Source organism: Lotus japonicus, chromosome 6, assembly GCF_012489685.1.
Source record: "Lotus japonicus ecotype B-129 chromosome 6, LjGifu_v1.2".
Classification (NCBI taxonomy): Eukaryota; Viridiplantae; Streptophyta; class Magnoliopsida; order Fabales; family Fabaceae; genus Lotus; species Lotus japonicus.
The window spans coordinates 64,536,830-64,556,145 of record NC_080046.1 but is presented as its reverse complement, the minus strand read 5'-3'; the positions used below and the strand labels follow the sequence as shown (position 1 = coordinate 64,556,145).

At 36.8% G+C, this 19,316-nt stretch overlaps 4 protein-coding genes across 9 annotated transcripts; all 4 read left to right on the top strand.

Annotated features, from left to right (window-relative positions):
• Window positions 1-504: 504 nt before the first annotated feature.
• Window positions 505-5,870, top strand: LOC130722622 (nonsense-mediated mRNA decay factor SMG7-like). 2 transcript variants are annotated; one of them, XM_057573421.1, is made up of 6 exons: window positions 505-713; window positions 1,512-1,623; window positions 1,720-2,322; window positions 2,405-2,527; window positions 2,639-2,847; window positions 3,553-5,870. In XM_057573421.1, the coding sequence occupies exons 2-6, from the start codon at window positions 1,567-1,569 to the stop codon at window positions 5,573-5,575; spliced, it is 3,015 nt and encodes a 1,004-aa protein (XP_057429404.1). In that variant the 5' UTR covers window positions 505-713; window positions 1,512-1,566; the 3' UTR covers window positions 5,576-5,870. The 2 variants fall into 2 exon arrangements, with proteins under 2 accessions (XP_057429404.1, XP_057429405.1); XM_057573422.1 differs by having other exon boundaries at window positions 506-713; window positions 3,556-5,870.
• A 1,712-nt stretch (window positions 5,871-7,582) lies between these two features.
• LOC130722355 (transcriptional corepressor LEUNIG-like) lies at window positions 7,583-13,409 on the top strand. 5 transcript variants are annotated; one of them, XM_057573054.1, is made up of 17 exons: window positions 7,583-7,776; window positions 7,873-7,970; window positions 8,436-8,545; window positions 8,636-8,901; window positions 9,271-9,325; window positions 9,414-9,513; window positions 9,602-9,657; window positions 9,790-9,963; window positions 10,107-10,187; window positions 10,297-10,350; window positions 10,518-10,656; window positions 11,177-11,286; window positions 11,404-11,553; window positions 11,771-11,926; window positions 12,304-12,420; window positions 12,498-12,698; window positions 13,046-13,409. In XM_057573054.1, exons 1-17 carry the CDS (start codon window positions 7,730-7,732, stop codon window positions 13,190-13,192), a joined length of 2,061 nt encoding a protein of 686 aa, XP_057429037.1. In that variant the 5' UTR covers window positions 7,583-7,729; the 3' UTR covers window positions 13,193-13,409. The 5 variants fall into 5 exon arrangements, with proteins under 5 accessions (XP_057429037.1, XP_057429036.1, XP_057429034.1 ...); XM_057573053.1 differs by having other exon boundaries at window positions 8,415-8,545; window positions 10,110-10,187; window positions 10,300-10,350; XM_057573051.1 differs by having other exon boundaries at window positions 8,415-8,545; window positions 10,110-10,187.
• Window positions 13,410-14,570: 1,161 nt separating this feature from the next.
• On the top strand, window positions 14,571-16,814 carry LOC130722357 (40S ribosomal protein S6). The gene is made up of 6 exons (XM_057573057.1): window positions 14,571-14,725; window positions 14,813-14,877; window positions 14,960-15,017; window positions 15,106-15,214; window positions 15,710-15,982; window positions 16,441-16,814. The coding sequence occupies exons 1-6, from the start codon at window positions 14,720-14,722 to the stop codon at window positions 16,677-16,679; spliced, it is 750 nt and encodes a 249-aa protein (XP_057429040.1). The 5' UTR covers window positions 14,571-14,719; the 3' UTR covers window positions 16,680-16,814.
• A 536-nt stretch (window positions 16,815-17,350) lies between these two features.
• LOC130722356 (uncharacterized protein ECU03_1610-like) lies at window positions 17,351-19,087 on the top strand. The gene is made up of 2 exons (XM_057573056.1): window positions 17,351-18,120; window positions 18,223-19,087. Exons 1-2 carry the CDS (start codon window positions 17,995-17,997, stop codon window positions 18,874-18,876), a joined length of 780 nt encoding a protein of 259 aa, XP_057429039.1. The 5' UTR covers window positions 17,351-17,994; the 3' UTR covers window positions 18,877-19,087.
• The last annotated feature ends 229 nt before the right edge of the window (window positions 19,088-19,316 follow it).

Here is a 19,316-nt window from a genome sequence, read left to right as displayed (position 1 = left end):
GGCATTTGAGTTTGGCTGCTTTTAGAGCATTATTGGTGGAGCTTTTGTTTTGGGGAAGATGTGCAATTTTTAGTTATTGACTTAACTACCAGCTCTGGTTTGATTTTGTGACATTATTAATTTTTAAATAACACTTTATGTAGAAGAGTGAGATTCATCTTATACCATGAATCCTGAGATAAGTCCCAAGGCACTTTCTCTTTGGTTTACAAGATACTTCATTTTCACTCCAACTATTATATACTCATATCCATTTGACGAATGTTTTCACCAATTCAAGAAACTGTAATGGTTACTTTCAACAAATAATTTTTCCGATATTCAAACTTATGTCATCACTTGAGGGTCTAGCTCGATTACAATTATAAGAACACCTTCTTCATAGGAAATGATGATAGTAAGGCTCTTTATTTAATTCATTTTAATAATATTTTTCTTCACAAAAGTAAAAAAAGTTTTATATTAAAAGCCAAAAAATCGAAGATAGTTGTCCTGTAAGCAGTCTCACTCATGATCATAAATCCATAATCCTACCTTTTCCTTTGTCTGTTTCACAACTGAACCACTGTTGGTGGTCCAATTCTTCTTGCTTCTCTTTCTCCCTCTATCTCTCTCACAGGTGTATGCTGTCAACAGCTTTAGATAATCTGGGCTCACTTTCTGGCTCCTTGGTTGCACTGGAACTCTTTACTCTAGAATATCTTGTTCATTAGGTGATCTTTTCTTTTCCTTAAATTCTTGTCTTTCATTTATAACTTTTTAGTTTAATTGACATAACAAATTCTTTGTTTTTACTTCAGTATATGTTCTCTGTCTTTCTCTGTGATGTTCTAATTTTGTCAATTCAGTTCTGATATGTGTTTGTTCATGAAATTGCAACTCCCAAACTTGCTTGATTTCCTATGTTTCTCCTCAAGTTATGTCCTAATGTGTAGTAAACTGGTATGCAACTTTTATGCACAAAGATCATGATGTTCATCTAATTGCTCAAACAAGGTTATCAATCATCATTGTTATCTTCTTAAACAGTACTCTGGATAGATCTCAGCTTAGAGTTGGTTATTTGTTGTAATTAGGTTTTGGTTCTCAGCATCACGTGCTTAATTGTCTTTTATTCTTTTTGTCACTTTGGTATACCCAAATTCAAGGAAAAGTTTAATTTTTTTAGTATGATTCATCCTTGAAATTTCATACTCATTTCTCAAGGGACACAAAACTGACCCTTTCTCTTAAAACTCTTGTTAATTTACGGATAGATTCATGAGTAGTTTATGAGGTATCAGCACATATATCAGAAGTTATCTATGGCCACCCATACTTGAGTTTGGGAGTCAACCTCAAAGTTGAAATTTAAGCATTGAAATTAAATTTCATGCATGTGTTTGTAGTATCCTTATGTCTAGACTTTTGAGTTTTGACCATGTTGAAATTGACTGTTAAGAGTTCATATTCATACTTGAGGTTTAGATTTTGACTACTTTTTTCTGTCATTGCATCATGAACGGCACCAGTTATAATAGGTCAGGGTTCCAAACAGATGCATTGCCTTTGAAGTAAGCCTCGACCATGACAACCAATCTGTCTCTTTCTTCAGTAGCTCGTAAAGAAGAAGTCTTACTTGAGGTGAATTTCTGAAACTAGCATTCCTTGTTCTGCTTTAGATTTGGGAAATGTATTTTAATTTGATATCCTGAACTTCCAACTTTGTGGCTTGTTCAGATCGGGAATTCTGAAAAGCAGTTGTGGGCACTGATCCATTCTAAAGGCCTTTTGCACTCGGATGTTCAAGACTTGTACCGCAAGATCCGGTCTAGTTATGAGAGAATCATCTTGAATAATTACACCCACTCAGAACTTCAGGATGTGGAATATTCTTTGTGGAAGCTCCACTATAAGCACATTGATGAGTTTCGCAAAATAATAAAGAAAAGCTCTGGTGATGGGGAGAGCAGAAAATCAGGAATGCCGCAAACTGGTTTTGTCCAGGGAAACAATGACAACAATGCTAAGTTATTTAAGTTGTTTCTGTCAGAAGCTTCCGAGTTTTACCAAACTCTGATTGTAAAACTCAGAAAACATTATGGAGTCCCAGAAGAGGCCTTATTTTATAAAAAGGGTTGGATCTCTACTTTTGTTGAACCAGATGTCAAGCTAAAATGCCGATATTTATGTCATCGCTGCTTAGTTTGTATGGGGGATCTTGCCAGGTACAAACAACAATGTGAAAACTCTGATATTCAAAATCATAATTGGTCAGTTGCAGCAACCCATTACATGGAAGCAACAAGGATTTGGCCTAATAGTGGAAACCCTCAAAATCAGGTAAATGTTTCTTGTCACCTGCAAATGAAAAACTTTTATCTTCTACATTTTTTCATATGACAAAAACCTTATTCGTACGCAGTTGGCTGTGCTAGCAACATATATTGGTGATGAGTTTCTTGCTCTATACCACTGTGTAAGAAGTTTAGCAGTTAAAGAACCTTTTCCTGATGCATGGAACAATATTATCTTGTTGTTTGAAAAGGTAATATAATATTGAGGCTCTTTAATATACTACATTTATTCTATCTATATGTTTAGTGCTTCTAAGCTTCTTTTATTGCCATCTCCTCAAGTGTCTCTTATGATCTTGCAGAACAGGTCATCTTCTCAGCAGTATGTTTCCAGTGATGTCTGCTTTGATTTCTTTAAACCTTTTGGAAGAGTTGGTAAAGAGACAAAGGCGCAACTGAAAGATGATTACTCAAACTGCAATAAAGTTGAAGATGAAAGTAGTCATTTTACAGACACAAAGTTATGGTCTCTTATGGTCAGAATGATAAGTTTCCTCTTCATACCATCAAGGTATATCTTTGATTCATTTTATTTTATTCTAGAATTTTCATGTCCTGTGCTGGTTTTTTACTGTTTTAATTTCCCTCTTGTAATCGAATGGAGTCATTCTTATTCACTGTATTGTTGAATAGAATTTCTTCAAGAGTACATCTGTTCAGTTTACAGTTAATAACTAATTTATTATGTAGGGTTTTTAGTTTCCTTAAAGTAGCTAGTGTTTATACTAACATCTGTGAATATTATGTTGTGAGCATAGCTTTTTTACACCACCTCAGCCCCAAAAGAAAGATACTGATGCCAACATTCTAATTTCGCTGTGATTATTGCTGCATGTATGTGACTTTTTTACTGGGAGAAAATAAAAGAAAAGTTATTTCTTCAATGTATTCCAATACGGCTATTTTCTCCGGTACCCATTTAAAAGGGAGGGTTCTGTACCTTTTTGTCTTAATATGCCATGTTATCTTTTATAAAAAAAACTAATTCATGGTTCTGAATATTTTAATGATAGCGCTGGAATGGACATATTTCATTGTTCAATATATTATGTCATTTGTTTTGGGTGAAGATTTGTGCATATCACTACTAGGATGCACTTAATCTGCACTCCTTAAAGACTTTGTTTACTTGTAGAAAGACTTGTAGCAATGTCTACACAGTTTTAGGTCACCTATTATGCGTGTTCTGATGTATTTTATCTCATATCTCATGAAGCAGTTTTGAGGAATTCTCTAGTGCATTTGCATCTGCAATTGGAGAGTTGGATAAAATGATGGAGCTAGAAGATATAGAACTAAAGGACATGTTGGAGTCCTATAGTCAAATGGCTTTAGCTAGAAGAGGTCCTTTCCGAGCCATACAAGTAGTTTCTATTCTCATTTTTTCCCTCAAGAATCTAAATGATAAACATGAAAAAAATGAATCAGAAGACAAAAATGATTGGCACTTGTTGCAGTTGGCATTTACTACTTCTTTCATCTTCATGGGACGTTTTATTGAAAGATGCCTAAATGCTAGTTCTTTGAATCATTGCCCCTTATTACCTTCTGTGCTTGTTTTTGTGGAGTGGTGTTCAAGCATTGTTGATGCAACTGAAGTATGTTCAACTGATCAAAAGAGTAGAAAGGCCATTTCTTACTTTTTTGATGTGTTTGTTGAACTTTTAAATAAACTTAATGACAACAGAAAGGAAACTGAGAAGCTTCTTGATGCTACCCCTCTATGGGAGGATTATGAGTTGCGGGGCTTTGTACCTATAGCTTGTTCGCATTCCTCATTGAATTTTTGCAGTAATTGGGATCACATAGACAATTTTAAAAGTGGAACTGAATTGCGTGCTGAGCGCATCAGAGAAGCAGCAATGAAGATTGCTAGCAGATCAAATCATTTGCAAAAGTGGATTACATGTGATAAATTGGGGAAACAAATTCTTGTGGCTAGACCATATGAGGATCAGGATAGGAAAAAAGGAGAAAATGTGAAGTCCAATGGCAATAGGACAGGAGGGGAAGAGCCTAACCAACAAACTAACAAAAACAGGGAGAAACATGGCAAATGGATGACAGAGGATAATCCCAGTAGCTCGAGTACCGATGGGAAATCTTCTGTAGTGGAAGAAGAAGAAGAAGTTATTCTCTTCCGGCCTCTCACAAGGTATAATTCAGCACCATCATACCCCTCTACCTCACCTGATGACCAGATATCACCAAAAGACAAAGATGACCAAAGTTTACCATCTGATGATTGTTTGCGCCGTGCTACGTCTCTGCTCATGGCACAAACCCCAGATCAAACTCAAACTGATCCATGGGGATTCCATGGAAGCATTTTGAATTTCACGACTGACGGACCACTCAAACAGCAAGAACCTTCAACAAAAGAATCAAATGTACACACTTTTTCAGAAGCCCCAATCTCTGCTGGCCCTCCCTCACTAAATGCTTGGGTTCTTGATGGAGGAAGCTTGAGCAATAACAGAAACAATGGGACAAAAGGTCTTAATGAGCACAGGTTGGAGCCCATTGAGGAAATAGCTTCATCTTTGGCTGGTCTTTCCATCAATAACAGTGAGAGTTTAGTCATCAGTTCAGTGGATGAATCTTCAAACTTCAATCCATCTTTTGCTACATATACTATTCCATTACCTTCTGCTCCATTGTTGCCTGAGAATGCTGCTTGGTTTACTGATGTACAATCTACTTTATCTGCACCAAGATTTCCAGTGAACTCATCACCAATAACTGGTTTTTCAGAATGGAGTCCTAATTATGGACCACATGGATATGATCCTGGATTTCCAGTTTCGTTAAGCGGATACCCACCACCTGGCAGAATGACATCTTCAGAATGGCTGCGTTGGTACAGAGAGAATCACAAGCACAATTATATGCAGCCTACTTATTTGAATCCTCATGGTAATGGAAATCATGAAAACTTCATGTATCATGATACTTACCGGTTTGATCAATTCGATCGATGGGGCAATGCTGTGCCTTCTAACCAGCGTGTATATATGGAGCCTCCAGGACCCCCACCATTGCATCATGGTTTTGTTGGTGCAGGTGAACACAAAGCCAGTCTCTTCAACAATTTTCAAACACCAATCCCTTATGGGTGTGGTGGTGCTGTGACAGACCTGAGAAGTGAGCCACAGTCTCTGCTGGAGTGCCTGAAGCAGAAGGAATGGCGACTCCAGCATGACCCTAAACTCAGAGGGCCTACATTCATGGGAGATTAGAACCATTTCAACATTTGGTTTTTGTGCACCTTGATCTACACTTTGGTTGCATTGTAAAATATGTATGGTTGATATTTATAGGAGAGATCCTCCTCCTTTCAGCCACTTTTCTCTGATTTGCATGTAAAATATATAGAGTTGAGATTAGAACAAAAAATCCTTATTCCCAGAAGTGGGTACGTGATTAGTGAAAAACAAAACAAGCTTACCAGCCATGGCTACTATGAGATTATGATTAAAATTGTAGAGGAATATATGATGCTAATTTATGGTTGGTTTGAGTGTTATATCTGAAGATTACTGCATATGAAAAAGCTGGGTAAAAGTTGGTTAGGTACTTGGCAGTGAAAAAAATTAAGCAGAAGAATAAAATGGACATCAGACCAAAGAAAACATTTTTAAGTAGATTTAATTTGGACATCAGACCAAAGAAATCAATTAAGATTAGATTTAATTTGATTGAAGAATGTATTATGATATTTGTGTAGTAAAAGAATATAAATTAAGATTGCAAGCAGTTTATGATAATCTTTTTTGCATTTAAAATATAGCAATAAAATCAGTTTAAAACCAACCAGAAATGTAAACAATATCGAGTGTATGAACTATGAACTACTGGTAAATCTATGTAAGACATTTTGGGATAAACATATGACATACAAGGTAAAAAGGGGGACTTAAGCCAATTGATTATTGGTTATGGATGAATTCTTGTTCTTCTATAAACTTCTTCACTTATTCTTGGGATCATGACTTTTTTAATCAAATCAATCAGGGGCAGGGCATCAGGGACATTGTTAGGTATCTCACACAAGAAACTAGGGAGTATCTCATATAATAATACATGAGTATTGTGAGGTACAAACAAAAATCAACAATAAATTAAAGTACGTTCCTATAGATACCACCACACACATTTTCCTATTATTTCTATATGTACCGCACTTTGAAGGTGCAGTATCAGGTATGCATTTTTTTTCCATGGAATTTAATGAGGATGCAGTGATATTAATACCAATGCCCATCTTGAAGGAAAAATAATTATTTGATGTATAGAAACTAGTCCTAGAATGAGATGGATATGAAGTGACGTTGAGCATAGAGACAAAACACAGGTCGGAGTCATTAATGTGTCCGCTTATGAGTCTGTACATTCAAAGGATATCATAACCTCCTCCTTCACATACATAACATGTGCATGTTCCATGTGTTGCTAGTTTTAGACAATTTTGTTCGCAAAATTATAAGAAATGTAATGAGCACATGAGTGTGAATTCTGCAATATTTTTTTCTTGTTCATCCTTTTTGTTCCCTATGCAATTCCTCACTAACATACAAAACCAATATTCAGCGAATTTTTTTTGGAATGAACAAAATCAATCATTTCATTAGTTTATAGAGACAAAAAAAAAAAAACATATCTAACCTATTTTTTTCTAATTTTTTTATCGGAAAACTAAAAAACAAATGACCAGGAAACTAAGGAACCTCAAAAGAGTCCTTCAATAGGAAGGTCTCAAGCTCAAAAGAAGACATGTCAAAAATTACAAGACTAGACGCAAATGAATAAGTCCCCTCCTAGCAAGCCAATCCGCTACATCATTCCCTTTCCGGCGGATCCAAGCAAGACTAATCCTCCAATTCCTATCAGGTATCGAATGTCACGAAGAATCTGACCATCCACATGAACTCTCAGGCCCATACCATCCTCAAGAATTGAAGCTAACTCAGCACAGTCTATCTCACACAATAACTGTCTGATCAGCCCATGTTTCATGTGGAATCCACGGCTCCATGCTAGTATCAACTATCATGTGAATCCAGTCCAGTCCAAAGTAACTACTATATCTGGAATTTGGACCCAAGTCCATTGCATTCCACGTTGGTTAGTCTAGTCTATCGAGTCTATTGTAACACTCCATGCACTCACACTCACGCAACTCACATTCACAATCGCGTTTTCTAAACCCTTAAAAGCGATTTTGTTTGTCTGTTTATTATACCTTTTCGCTTATTTTTTGCATGGCACTGTCTTCTGCCGCATAACTACTCTCTCTTCTTCTTCTCCTTCGTTTCCCTCTTCATTCATTCTCTACGCGCTCTCTTTCAACTACTCAACCGAACCTCAACTGCCACCGCCAACCACCTCCATCCATGGCTTCCAGTAATGATCCCAAGGAGGTTTTTGACGCTGATGCAATGTCAGTACTACTCTAAACCTTCTTTTTCTTCTCTTCGTTTATCAGTTACATACATGTTGTTAACGATTTTGAATTTGGGGTTAATTCAATTTGCAGGTTTCAATTGTATTTGCATGATTACATGATCAAAAGGGGAATGCGTAACACCGCTGAGATTTTCAGAAACGAAGCCCAATTTCAAATCCAACCTCTTGGTACCTATCTCAATTCTCATCTCATCAATATAATCTCCTTTCATTATCATATCATCACTCTTGTTTTATCTTTACATTCAAACAAACTCAGAACTGTGTTTTTAGTGGCATGGCAATCCATTCGGATTAGAATAAGCTTTTTATCGATTCAATTGGTACTACTATCCAAACTGCACCGAATAGTTGATTCTTCATCGTTAAGTTTTTTGAAATTGGGAAAAAAAAGCAACAGGGCACTTTTTGTTTTTACTTTTTGGGGTACATTGCAGTGATTCATGCCATTCTTAATGCATTGTATCATGAACTTGAATTCCATGTACAATTTCAGTTCAATTAGTAGTTTAAATCTTGCTGGAATTGGTTGGACTTGGTTTTGATTTGCTCTTCAGCTCAGTTTTTTATGTTCTGAATCTTATTGGAAAAAATTGATTATATTGAGTACAGACATGAAATATTTCGATTCAGTGCTTGATTCTCCAGATGGGTTCCTCTATGATTGGTGGTCTATTTTCTATGAGGTGTTTGCCTCAAGGTATGGGAGGGGACACTGCACTGGGCCAGAGTCCTCTTGTAAGGTGGGTAGCTAAATGACACATGTAAGTTTATTTTTTTGGGTTACCCCATCCCATGTTTCATTAATTACTCATACTTTTGTCAAATTTCAGGTTCCAATGAATATGATGCCAGCTGGTAATTCAAACAATGCTAGCCCTCATAGAATCCCTCAAATACCAATGAATGAACACAGACCTCAACAATTTCAAGCCAATTCCGGATTTAACAACATGATACCACAACCTGCAGCTCGTTTAATACCTCAAGCAGTGTTTGATAATGGACAACTTGGAAATCTGGCCGAAAATGTTGAACCAAGTTTGCATGATCTTCTCAGAGAAAATAACCAGAAGCTTCTGTCAGGAACTAATTCGAAGTAATGCACACATGAGTTTTTTTTTTTTTCCTTCTAATTTGATTGTGTACTTTATCCTGTTAGGATTGTTGTTTTCACACTCACAAGGTTCCTTATTCCTCTCAAAACCATAAGCATGCAATTTCACCTTTCACTCTTAGGCAAAGTAGTTTATTTAAGGTTCTCTGATCAATATTGTGACTATAGTACTATGCTACTTCACCCTTCATAGACATTGCCTTTTATCAGCCTCTCTGATAAAAAAAGTCTTTTCAAAAATTGAAGGAAATGCATTCTTGATTTTTGTTACTTTCAATGGTTTTACATAGTGGTGAAACACCCCTATTCACAGTTTCTCTTTGCATATTGTTCTGTATTTTGTTTTGCCAGTCATCTACCGCATCCGCAAGATGTAGGCAAGCAGGTCCAGAAGTACGTCTTCAAGGTAGTGACCCAGTTTACCAGCATATATACCAATGAGAATCACAAACTTAGTGTAAGAAGTAACATATTTATTTTATTTGAATTTTCAGGGTAGTGGTGTTACTATGCGTGTTGGGAGGGATGTACCTAGGGACCCTCCGGATGTTGTGCAAAAAACTATGCTTCCTTTAGATGGACCTCATCAAACAAGTATGTCTAGAGCTTATTTCCCTGTTCCCCATCTACTGTATTTTATATTATATTTTGAGATCTTAATTGTTACTTTTTTCTTTTGCAGACAACAATGAAGCTCTCAATCTAGTACCACAGCCACTAAATGGAGGGCCAGTAAATGTAGGTGATGGAGTCTTCTTGTGAAGTCTTTTGAATAAAAACTTTCCTTTGTATTCAGATTTTCATTAAATTTCCACTGAAGCCTATTTGAAAGTGTTCTGTTGACATTATCTCATTTCTTCACTTTTGCAGACACCAAACTCTCACCAGCAGTGTCAAGTGTTGAAAACACAAAATCAGGATGCTGCTCTGACTCAAGCACCTGCATGTACTCCTAATAGACAAACTTCCACAGTTCCTGGTACCAAACGTAAGAATAAACATCCAAAGATTCCCAAGACTGGATCAAGTAAAAATGATAGCCAGGTTTGTATATTGATATCCCATCGGGTTATGCTCCAGGAAACATTTGTTGTAATGGTCCAACTTGTAGATAATGGTTTTCATATAAATCTATTTTCCACTTATCTTAGTGGGTTTAGTAACAAGCTAATTTCATGATGACACAGAAGATGGAACAAATTATTAGTACTGGAGAACATCAATGCAATCAGGATCAGCAGATACAGATGCAGTCCCAGAATGTTGAGGTATGATATTCATTTTAATTCCAAATTATTACAATTTACCTTATTGGAAAATGGGAACTAACTGCTGGGCCTATATTTCCAAAATATATTTGTACCTGTTTTCAATCAGAAGAGCACAAAGAGAATGATAACAGAATCCACAAGACCTGTAGAAAGTGCCCAGGTAGGTTTTCGTTTAAGATAATCCTGGATATATCTTCCCCTGCCTACCCTGCACAAAAGGACTTTGGTCAAACCATCACTTGTTTTTTCAAATTGTGTTTTTGTTTTATCAATTGAATTCCTATCTTCTAATCTTTGTCCATTCCGTGACATGGGATACAACAATAGGACTGTGCGGATGCAAAACCAGCAGATGAAAATGTAGAGTCTTTCCTGTCTTTCGAAGACGAACCTGCTGATAATAGAATTGAGCCTTTCAGCAATCTGAAACGTATTTCAGCTACATGCAGTAGAAATGAAAATAAGGGTAAAATATCCATATTTGTTGGATAACAATTCTGTCTTGATGCAATATGTGCATTAAATCAGTTGATTGAAATGTAATAGGAAGAAAAAGTTAGTGGAAATGAAATGGAAGAGAAAGTTGGTGTGAATATATCTAGACTATAACAAGTTCTTCTTTTAGCTTAATATAATTTTGAAAGTAGTGAATCTTGTAGCATGGTTTCCGGAGGAATTTATGGAGTTAGAGCGCCAAAAACCTTTATGGATGGCCAAAATCAATTGTCATAATTTGTTATTTTGATGATACAATCTTTTTTTTTTATCACATACCATAAACCTGCCATTTGCATATGCAAATTCTCTTTGACACTCATTTTCTTGTACGATCTTTATTTTTATCATTTTTTCTGCCGCTTAGGATGTGGATGTAACTAAAGGTTGACATTATTAAGCCTGATGCTATATTATTCCGCGGCCTTATATTTTCTTCTTCAGAATATAATTACTGATTTCTAACACAAGGATTTCCTACTATTTGGTAGGTTTTTCACTCCAAGAGATTGGTTGCCTTCACAAGAGCATAAACAAGGTTTTGACCTGCCATTTTTCATCTGATGGTAAAGTTATGGCAAGTGCTGGACATGAGAAGAAGGTGATTTGAAGTGACCAATTTTCAATTTTCGTTTTGTTTCTCCATTCTGAACCATTGCCTGGGTGGCTGGCTGGGTGTTTTTTTTTGTAGAGAGCTTATTGAAGTTTGTGATGACAGGTTTTCATTTGGAACATGGAAAATTTTCAATATTTTGCATCTGCAGATACACACTCACATCTCATTACAGATGTTCGGTTTCAACCAGGTTCAACTATGTTTGCAACATCTTCCTTTGATAGATCTGTAAGACTATGGGATGCTAGCAATGTAAGCTGTTACTTCTCACGTTCTTCTTGTGTTGGTTGTCTCTATGTATATTTATAACTTCCATATTGTTTAGAATGGGAATCATTTGATTCATTTCCATCTTCTGCTCTGCTCGCTTTAACCTTTTGTATCATGTTTACATTCTCATTCACTATCTTGTTCTTTTTTATATTGAGTCTATTTAGTAGTGGACTATTTAATTTGTTTCATGATATAGCCTATAAGATCCTTGGGCATACTCACTGGGCATGACGAACAAGTAATGTCATTGGACTTCCATCCGAGAAGGATGGACCTTCTTTGCTCGAGCGATAGCAATGATGTAATTCGCCTGTGGAATGTTAATCAAAGTGAATGCATGCATACCACTCGGGTCAGTTTTACACCAATATCTTGGTTTTGGAATGATACTAATTTTAGCATTTCCAATGTCATTATAAGAGCTAAATCATGGTGTTGTTATTTGTCCAAGAAGTTGAGCATTGCCAAACTAGATATGTATGAAATCTTAGTTTTAATACTGTTGAGATATCTATTAAAATTTAAAAGACATCTAACAAATACTTCACACTTAACATCCTTTATTGTTTTGATTGGATTAAATCTCTGACTTCAGCGTTGTGTTCAAGATATAAAAAAGCATGCAGAGCTGGACAAAATACTTATTAGAACACTATGTTTCTTTTAGCTAGATTCATGCTTAGATACTTGCTACAAATGCAGGAAAATAATGATAATAATGTATTGCAGGGAGGAAGTAAACAAGTCAGATTCCAGCCTCAGTATGGGCAGCTTCTGGCTACTGCTATTGGAAATTCTATCACAATAATTGATGTTGAGACTGATAGCCACCTACATGATCTAAAGGTACCTAGTGTTTGCATCATCTGTTGAAGTTTTGAATTTGCTTTCATGTGTTATGGCTTAATTTCATCTCCTTACAGGGACATGATAAAGATGTTCTTTCCATCTGTTGGGATAGAAGTGGAAACTTCCTTGCCTCCGTTAGTGAAGACAGTGCACGTATCTGGTCTGCTGCATCAGACGGAAAATGCATTGGTGAGTTGCATTCAGTTGGGAACAAGTTTCAGTCGTGCATATTCCATCCGGGATATCGTAGCCTCTTAATTATCGGTGGCTATCAGGTAAACTATTCATCCAATATGTGACTGATAACGATGCTCGTTTGTTTCGGGACATTTCGTTTATTTTAATTTGAGCTATGATACTGAGTGTTACCTTTTGCACGCATAGGATAATTTTCTATTTTTTTTTATAGCTGGATTCCCCTTGAAAATGTTATCCTGTTAGCATTTGCATATACCAATGATAGTAGTAGATCCATGTCGGCTTTGCCTCTATGTTACATACTGTTGACGATCATGTTAGCAGACAAGAATCTAGCTCTGCTTGTTATGTTGACAATCTCTTTAGCATAAGTGGAAACTCCAACATGTTCTAATGAAACAAATTTGTCTACAATTTATTGCAGTCCCTGGAAGCATGGTCTCCGACAGAGGGCAGTAAAACATGGTCCATTGCTGCACACCAGGGGTTGATTGCAGGACTGGCAGATTCCCCTGTAGGTGAATTGATAGCCTCAGCTAGCCATGATAACAGCGTGAAAGTATGGAAATGAGGATTTCAGTTCATATTTTTGCCCCTAGGTGTTAATCTGGGCATTTGTATGATAGGATTTCCATTCCTGCTACATATTTTTTTATTGATTAAATAATCTATAGGTAAAGGTACAAAGTGCAAAAATCACATACTATTTTTTTAGAGGAAAAGTTAAGATTGTATACAGGTGCTGCAGCCTGAGCCAGCCCAATACAATGCACATATCTTATGAATTTCCTTGGCTTTGTTTTCCACTAGAATGTGGAAATTTCACGAAATTGCATCACTGCATTTGCGCTCCAGTACTCAATATTTTCTAAAGGGCTTTGGGTGTCATTTAGATTGAAGAGAGCCCATTGACATTGATTCCAATACCTTTGTTGCTTCCATAATCTGTCAAATCCGAAAAAATTAAAATCAAATTTTTATTCAACCACTATTTTACCATGGTTTTAAATTGTAATTGCAACATCATAATTTTTCAAGCTTCCATAGTTGCGTTGTGACCGCTATTGTGTCTACTGTCTACATAATGTGCATTTATTTGCAATTTTTTTCCCAATAACAGATGTAACTGCAACCAAAATTTGAAACCTTATTTCCAACACTCCTATTCCTATAATCTCCAACCTGTGCATTTGACATAAACAATTAATCTTCAAAAGGTACTTTAACCAATTGAAATTTGAACTGCTTTATGACAAATGCGCTTAAAGTAAATTCAACCACACTCTGAGTGAATTTCCTCTTTGAAATTGAGCTAAAATACACTCTGATGATGAATTTAGAGCTAATAAATCAAAGATGAGGAGTGAAGAAAGAATTGACACTGCTTTGCAAAAAAATTCTTTTAATGTGATGCAGCCTTTTTTTTTTGGTCAAAGTGTTAAATTCCATTAAGAGCCAAACAAAAGTGGCGGATGCAGCCTTGAATCTTCATTCTTCCATCTTTGATTTTGTTAAAAATTTGGGTTTATAGTGGCTTATGACAAAAACGCTTAATTAAGCTATTTTATCCAAACGGGCCTTGATCAACTTCAAGTTTACACCCTACCTAGATACTCTTTTGATGGATAACTTTCCTACTCTAGAGTTAAGATACATGAACCATTAAGAGTACATAAACCTTTCAAACAATTCGTTTTTTATTTTTATCTCTCCCTTCTTACATCACATCTCACATCTTGTACTTATCTTTTTTTCTCTTCCTATCCAACTCTAGGCGTCTACACTCATTCGATCCGCCAATCAATTTTGATACTAGAATCAGGCAAATAAGTAGTGTTATTAGACGGAACATTTTTAATTTTTAAAATATAATTGTCAACAAATAATAGGTAGTGGTATCATATTTTTTTGTCAACAAATTTGTGGATTTGGACCCATTGGGCCGAACTTCGTAACGAGGAAAGCAAAGGCCCATTAACGGTGAAGACACCAAATAACCGATCATTCATAAACCCTAGTTTCTTCTTCCTCTGAGTTCAGCCGCTACGACGCGAACAGAGACACAGAGAGCGAGCGAGATCCAACTCCGGATTTCAAAATGAAGGTTCTCCTCTGATTCCTTTGAACCCTAACTCTCGTTTCGATTTCTTGTTACTCTTGAATCTCAACATGCTCTCATCTTCTTTTGCAGTTCAACATCGCGAATCCAACCACTGGGTGCCAGAAGAAGCTCGAAATCGATGACGACCTCAAGCTGTAAATCTCTTCACCTTCTTCAATTTGTTTTTCCATCGCTTTCATGTTGTTGCATTTCTTGATTTTCCATTTGAAATTGCAGTCGCGCTTTCTGGGACAAGAGGATCTCGCAAGAGGTTCTCGGTGATGCTTTGGGCGAGGTATGCGATTCTTTCCACAGTTCAGTGTTTCCTTCGAATGTTCAATTTGTTAGTAACTTTGATGATTGGCTTGTTTTGCTTTCAATAGGAGTTCAAGGGCTATGTCTTCAAAATCACTGGAGGGTGCGACAAGCAAGGTTTTCCAATGAAGCAGGGTGTGTTGACCCCTGGCCGTGTTCGCCTCTTGCTCCACCGAGGTACCACTCTTCTGTTGAAAGCCTTTTTTTGATTTGTTTTTGGTTGATTATAGAGATAATGTAATTTAAATTTGATGTGACTGATTATAGAGAGATTGTTATTAATATTTGATAAAGGCAGCGCAATAGCTAAGAATGTAATTAGCATTTGATGTGGGTAACACAATATTATGAATTTGGATATGGCCTTGGATGTTTTGCAAATGATTCCTGATTCCTCATTGTTTGATAACTTGTGTTGTCTGACACATTTGATTCTGGGGTAGTTAGCATTTTATGTGGGTAAAGCAATACCATTGTAATCATTCAGCTCACATGTTATGCGTACGGCCTTGAGTTTTTGTAAACGATGTCTTTCTGTTCTATAACTTGTGTTATCTGAAACATGTTTGATTTTGGAGGACTATTGTCTCTATAGTTGGTGCTAGTATTTTCTTGTGTAACCTTTGTTACTAGGTGTGTTGTTAAGTCTTGTTTTGTTGTTTGCTTGAGCAGGAACTCCTTGCTTCCGTGGATATGGAAGGCGTAATGGAGAGCGCAGGAGAAAGTCTGTACGTGGATGCATTGTCAGCCCTGACCTCTCTGTTCTGAACTTGGTGATTGTGAAGAAGGGTGACAATGATTTACCTGGCTTGACTGATGTTGAGAAGCCAAGGATGAGGGGTCCCAAGAGGGCTTCTAAAATCCGCAAGCTGTTCAATCTGTCTAAGGATGATGATGTGAGGAAGTATGTCAACACATACCGTAGAACATTCACAACCAAAGCTGGTAAACTTCTTCTCTCTGTGAATTTTATATTTCGCTTTGTCCTTCCTCTAAAAAAGGGCTGATGGGAAGATGGGAGTTGGTAATGAAAATTAGTTTACATGTGTAAATCATTTAAAAGCTGTTCATTTGTGTAAAGACGACTCCATTACAGCGCTAGTTTGGTTTATAAATAATATCACATGTCATGAGAACTTTTCTGATTCAATTATTTCCATTACATAGCTTCTTTTGTTGTCTTCATTTACTCCATTCCTTGAAAAACCTGTAAAAGTTAGCATATGCTGCATAAGAAGCTAACTTCTATCCCTCATTCAAACTTGGAACCATTGTCAATTTGTCATGCATATTTATGTTATTGTTTGAACTTGGGGGACGGAGGATCCATATGATCAGGAGATTAGTTGTGGGTGTATAATTTGTGTTGGATTCTGGTCTGAGTAATATGCATTTGGTTGCAGGGAAAAAGGTGAGCAAAGCTCCTAAGATTCAGCGATTGGTCACTCCTCTGACACTTCAAAGGAAGAGGGCAAGAATTGCAGATAAGAAGAAGAGAATTGCCAAAGCAAAATCAGAGGCAGCAGAATACCAGAAACTACTTGCCTCCAGGTTGAAGGAGCAGAGGGAACGCCGTAGCGAGAGTTTGGCTAAGAGAAGATCTAAGCTTTCCAGTGCTGCTAAGCCAGCTGCTACAGCATAGACTGCATTTAGATCGATGAAGTTTCAAACTTGGCACTAGTTTTTTGACAATTTCATTTTAATGAGTCCTATGTTTTGATATTTTACAATTCAACTGCACTTTTCAGTATTTTTGAATGTTTGACTGTTTAGATCATGTTTGATTCTGCATCTCTTATATTAGAATTGCGCATGGATACAAAAAGCTTTTGCGGATAGCTTATTATATTGAGTTTATGGATGCACTTTGCAAATATGCACTTCCATGTTTATTGTTAGTCTGAACGCTGAACCAAACTACCAAATTACCATCGGATCTTGACTTGGAAATCAATAGCACAGTGGTGACTGGTAAAGGATATGAAAATGCCATATTTTTCCCCACTCATTTTTTAATAAATTACATGATTAGAATTGCACCTGTATAATTACAAATAGCTATTTGTATGCTCGTTATCCTCTTTTGCTTGGATTGTTATACCTATGTTGTGATCAACTATGATTATGTGTATGGGTAATTGATAAATTACCTCATCGGAAAATAAGAATGTTATGATCAGGCCAATATTGTACAAAATAAAGTATCAATGAATAGTAGTTAATAATACATGTAACTTAAGTGAAAAAACTTTAAATACCTTAGGTATAATCTAAAATCTTGAATTTTAAATACAATACAAATAGATCTAATTACAGCGTAGTGTGATGTTTAAAATTCTAACAATCAATGGATACTAAAATAGTTTTTTTAGTACACCTAGTACTTTAACTTGCAAGTCTTGGGCTAATTAGTCTCTAAGATCTATCAAAACAAGAAGTGTGATAATTTGTCTATTTGATGGTTATACTTAATTAATTATGCATTGTAATTTACTAGCTCATCCTCAGAATCAAGATAAGAACATATCGTATATTAAACTATAGACTTGAAAAAAGTTGATATATTTTTTTAACAGATAAATTAAAATATCAGGCTATCAAGAAAAGGTAGGAGTTATCCAAAGATTTATCTAAATAGAAATATAGGCTCACTGCATTACCTGTGCCAAAGATCTATGAACAAGTTTGAATTCAGTTCCCTAGCCTACCAACACAAGCACCCTAATGAGCAATGAAGAACGTGTCAAATTACAGAGTACACGTGGCAAGCTGAACTCCACGCGGCAACCCATTTGTTTGCCACCTTTACTTTCTCACATGCACCTCCAGGAAACGGTGGCAACCCATTGAAACTCTATAAATCAATCACTTTCTTCCATCACAGAACAGAAAAACAGAGCAACACTTACCAAAACAGAAGAACAGAGTAACCAAACACAACTCGGAGAAAGAAAGATATGGCAGCAATGTTCATAACCAGAAACACCCTCTTCCGCTTCTCAAAGTCAATCCCTCATGTCCCTTCACTCTCCGTTCACAAACCTTCCAGGGTCATCTTCGCCTCTGCTTCCAACTACTCAGACGTAAGTTCATCACGATTAAAAATTGATCTATCTTGACTTGAGACTTCATGTTCAAAACTAATCTCTATTATGATTTCAACGTTTTTTTCTTCTGCTTTTTAGTGGAGAAATGCAGCAGATGGACCGAGAGGGAGAGGGACACAGGCCTATGATCCTACGGATTCAAGACGTGACGCAGATGAAATGGCAGAGAGAGCAAAAGAAACGATGAGCGAAGGCGTGGACAGGGCTCGAGAGGGAGCAGAGGAAATGAAAGACAGAACCAAGGAATACGCGCGTGACGCAAAGGAGAAGACGAAGGATGTCGCGGGGTCGATGGCGGACAGAGCCAAAGAAGGAGCAAACAGAGCATCTGACAGAGCAGAGGATGTGAAAGAGAGGGCGAAAGATTACGCGTACGATACGAAGGAAAGGGCGAAGGAAACTGCGGGTTCTGCAGCGGATAAGACCAGGGAAGGGGCTGAGTGGACAGCGGATAAGACCAGGGAAGGGGCTGAGTGGACGGCGGAGAAGACAGGGGAGGTTGCAGGGTCTGCGACGGAGACGTTGAAGGGTGCAGGGGAGATGGCGAAGAACACGGTGAAGGGGGCGTGGGAGAAGACTAAGGACACCACGCAGAAGATTAAGGAGACGGTGGTTGGGAAGGATGATGATGATGATGATGATGATTATGGTGGTGGTGTTGGTGCTCCTGCAAAAGATGAGGATGTTTTGGAATACAGGAGAAGAGCTGGGAAGGGTTATGGTGATTATTAATTAAGGTTGAGTGATAGTACCACAGTTTTAGTAAATACTATGTGAGATACTATGTTGTATTTTGTTTGTTTTTCGTTTTCAACTTTGGGTCATGAGTTTGTTTACATATATGCTTGCTGTGGGGAACAAAATCTGTTTGTCTGCCCTTATGCGACATATATTGATGCAACACATTATCCTCTTGGAATAAGAATTGGTCCACCTTTTTGTATGATTGTTAATCAATATAAAGGGAAGATTAATTAGAAATATGGTCGAATATATTCTTATGGAATATTTTCATGAAGCAAGTATACAATTTATGGAATATATAATGGAACAATTACATGAAATCAGAACACTAATATTTGTTGGTGGTTTCTATGATACCCACAATGTATCATACATGAAGGATGTGATTGGTCCACAACAAAAATAATTTATATTTTAATTTTTTTCTT

Bases quoted from the DNA above. Each gene is read 5' to 3' on its own strand.
- LOC130722622 (XM_057573421.1), top strand. From the start codon at position 1,567: ATGACAACCAATCTGTCTCTTTCTTCAGTAGCTCGTAAAGAAGAAGTC. The intron at 1,624-1,719 runs GTGAATTTCTGA...TGGCTTGTTCAG, and splicing joins AAGAAGAAGTCTTACTTGAG to ATCGGGAATTCTGAAAAGCA. The intron at 2,528-2,638 runs GTAATATAATAT...ATGATCTTGCAG, and splicing joins TTATCTTGTTGTTTGAAAAG to AACAGGTCATCTTCTCAGCA.
- LOC130722355 (XM_057573050.1), top strand. From the start codon at position 7,730: ATGGCTTCCAGTAATGATCCCAAGGAGGTTTTTGACGCTGATGCAAT. The intron at 7,777-7,872 runs GTCAGTACTACT...TTCAATTTGCAG, and splicing joins GTTTTTGACGCTGATGCAAT to GTTTCAATTGTATTTGCATG. The intron at 7,971-8,414 runs GTACCTATCTCA...TATTGAGTACAG, and splicing joins ATTTCAAATCCAACCTCTTG to ACATGAAATATTTCGATTCA.
- LOC130722357 (XM_057573057.1), top strand. The intron at 15,215-15,709 runs GTACCACTCTTC...TTGCTTGAGCAG, and splicing joins TCGCCTCTTGCTCCACCGAG to GAACTCCTTGCTTCCGTGGA. The intron at 15,983-16,440 runs GTAAACTTCTTC...ATTTGGTTGCAG, and splicing joins AACATTCACAACCAAAGCTG to GGAAAAAGGTGAGCAAAGCT.
- LOC130722356 (XM_057573056.1), top strand. From the start codon at position 17,995: ATGGCAGCAATGTTCATAACCAGAAACACCCTCTTCCGCTTCTCAAAG. The intron at 18,121-18,222 runs GTAAGTTCATCA...TCTGCTTTTTAG, and splicing joins CTGCTTCCAACTACTCAGAC to TGGAGAAATGCAGCAGATGG.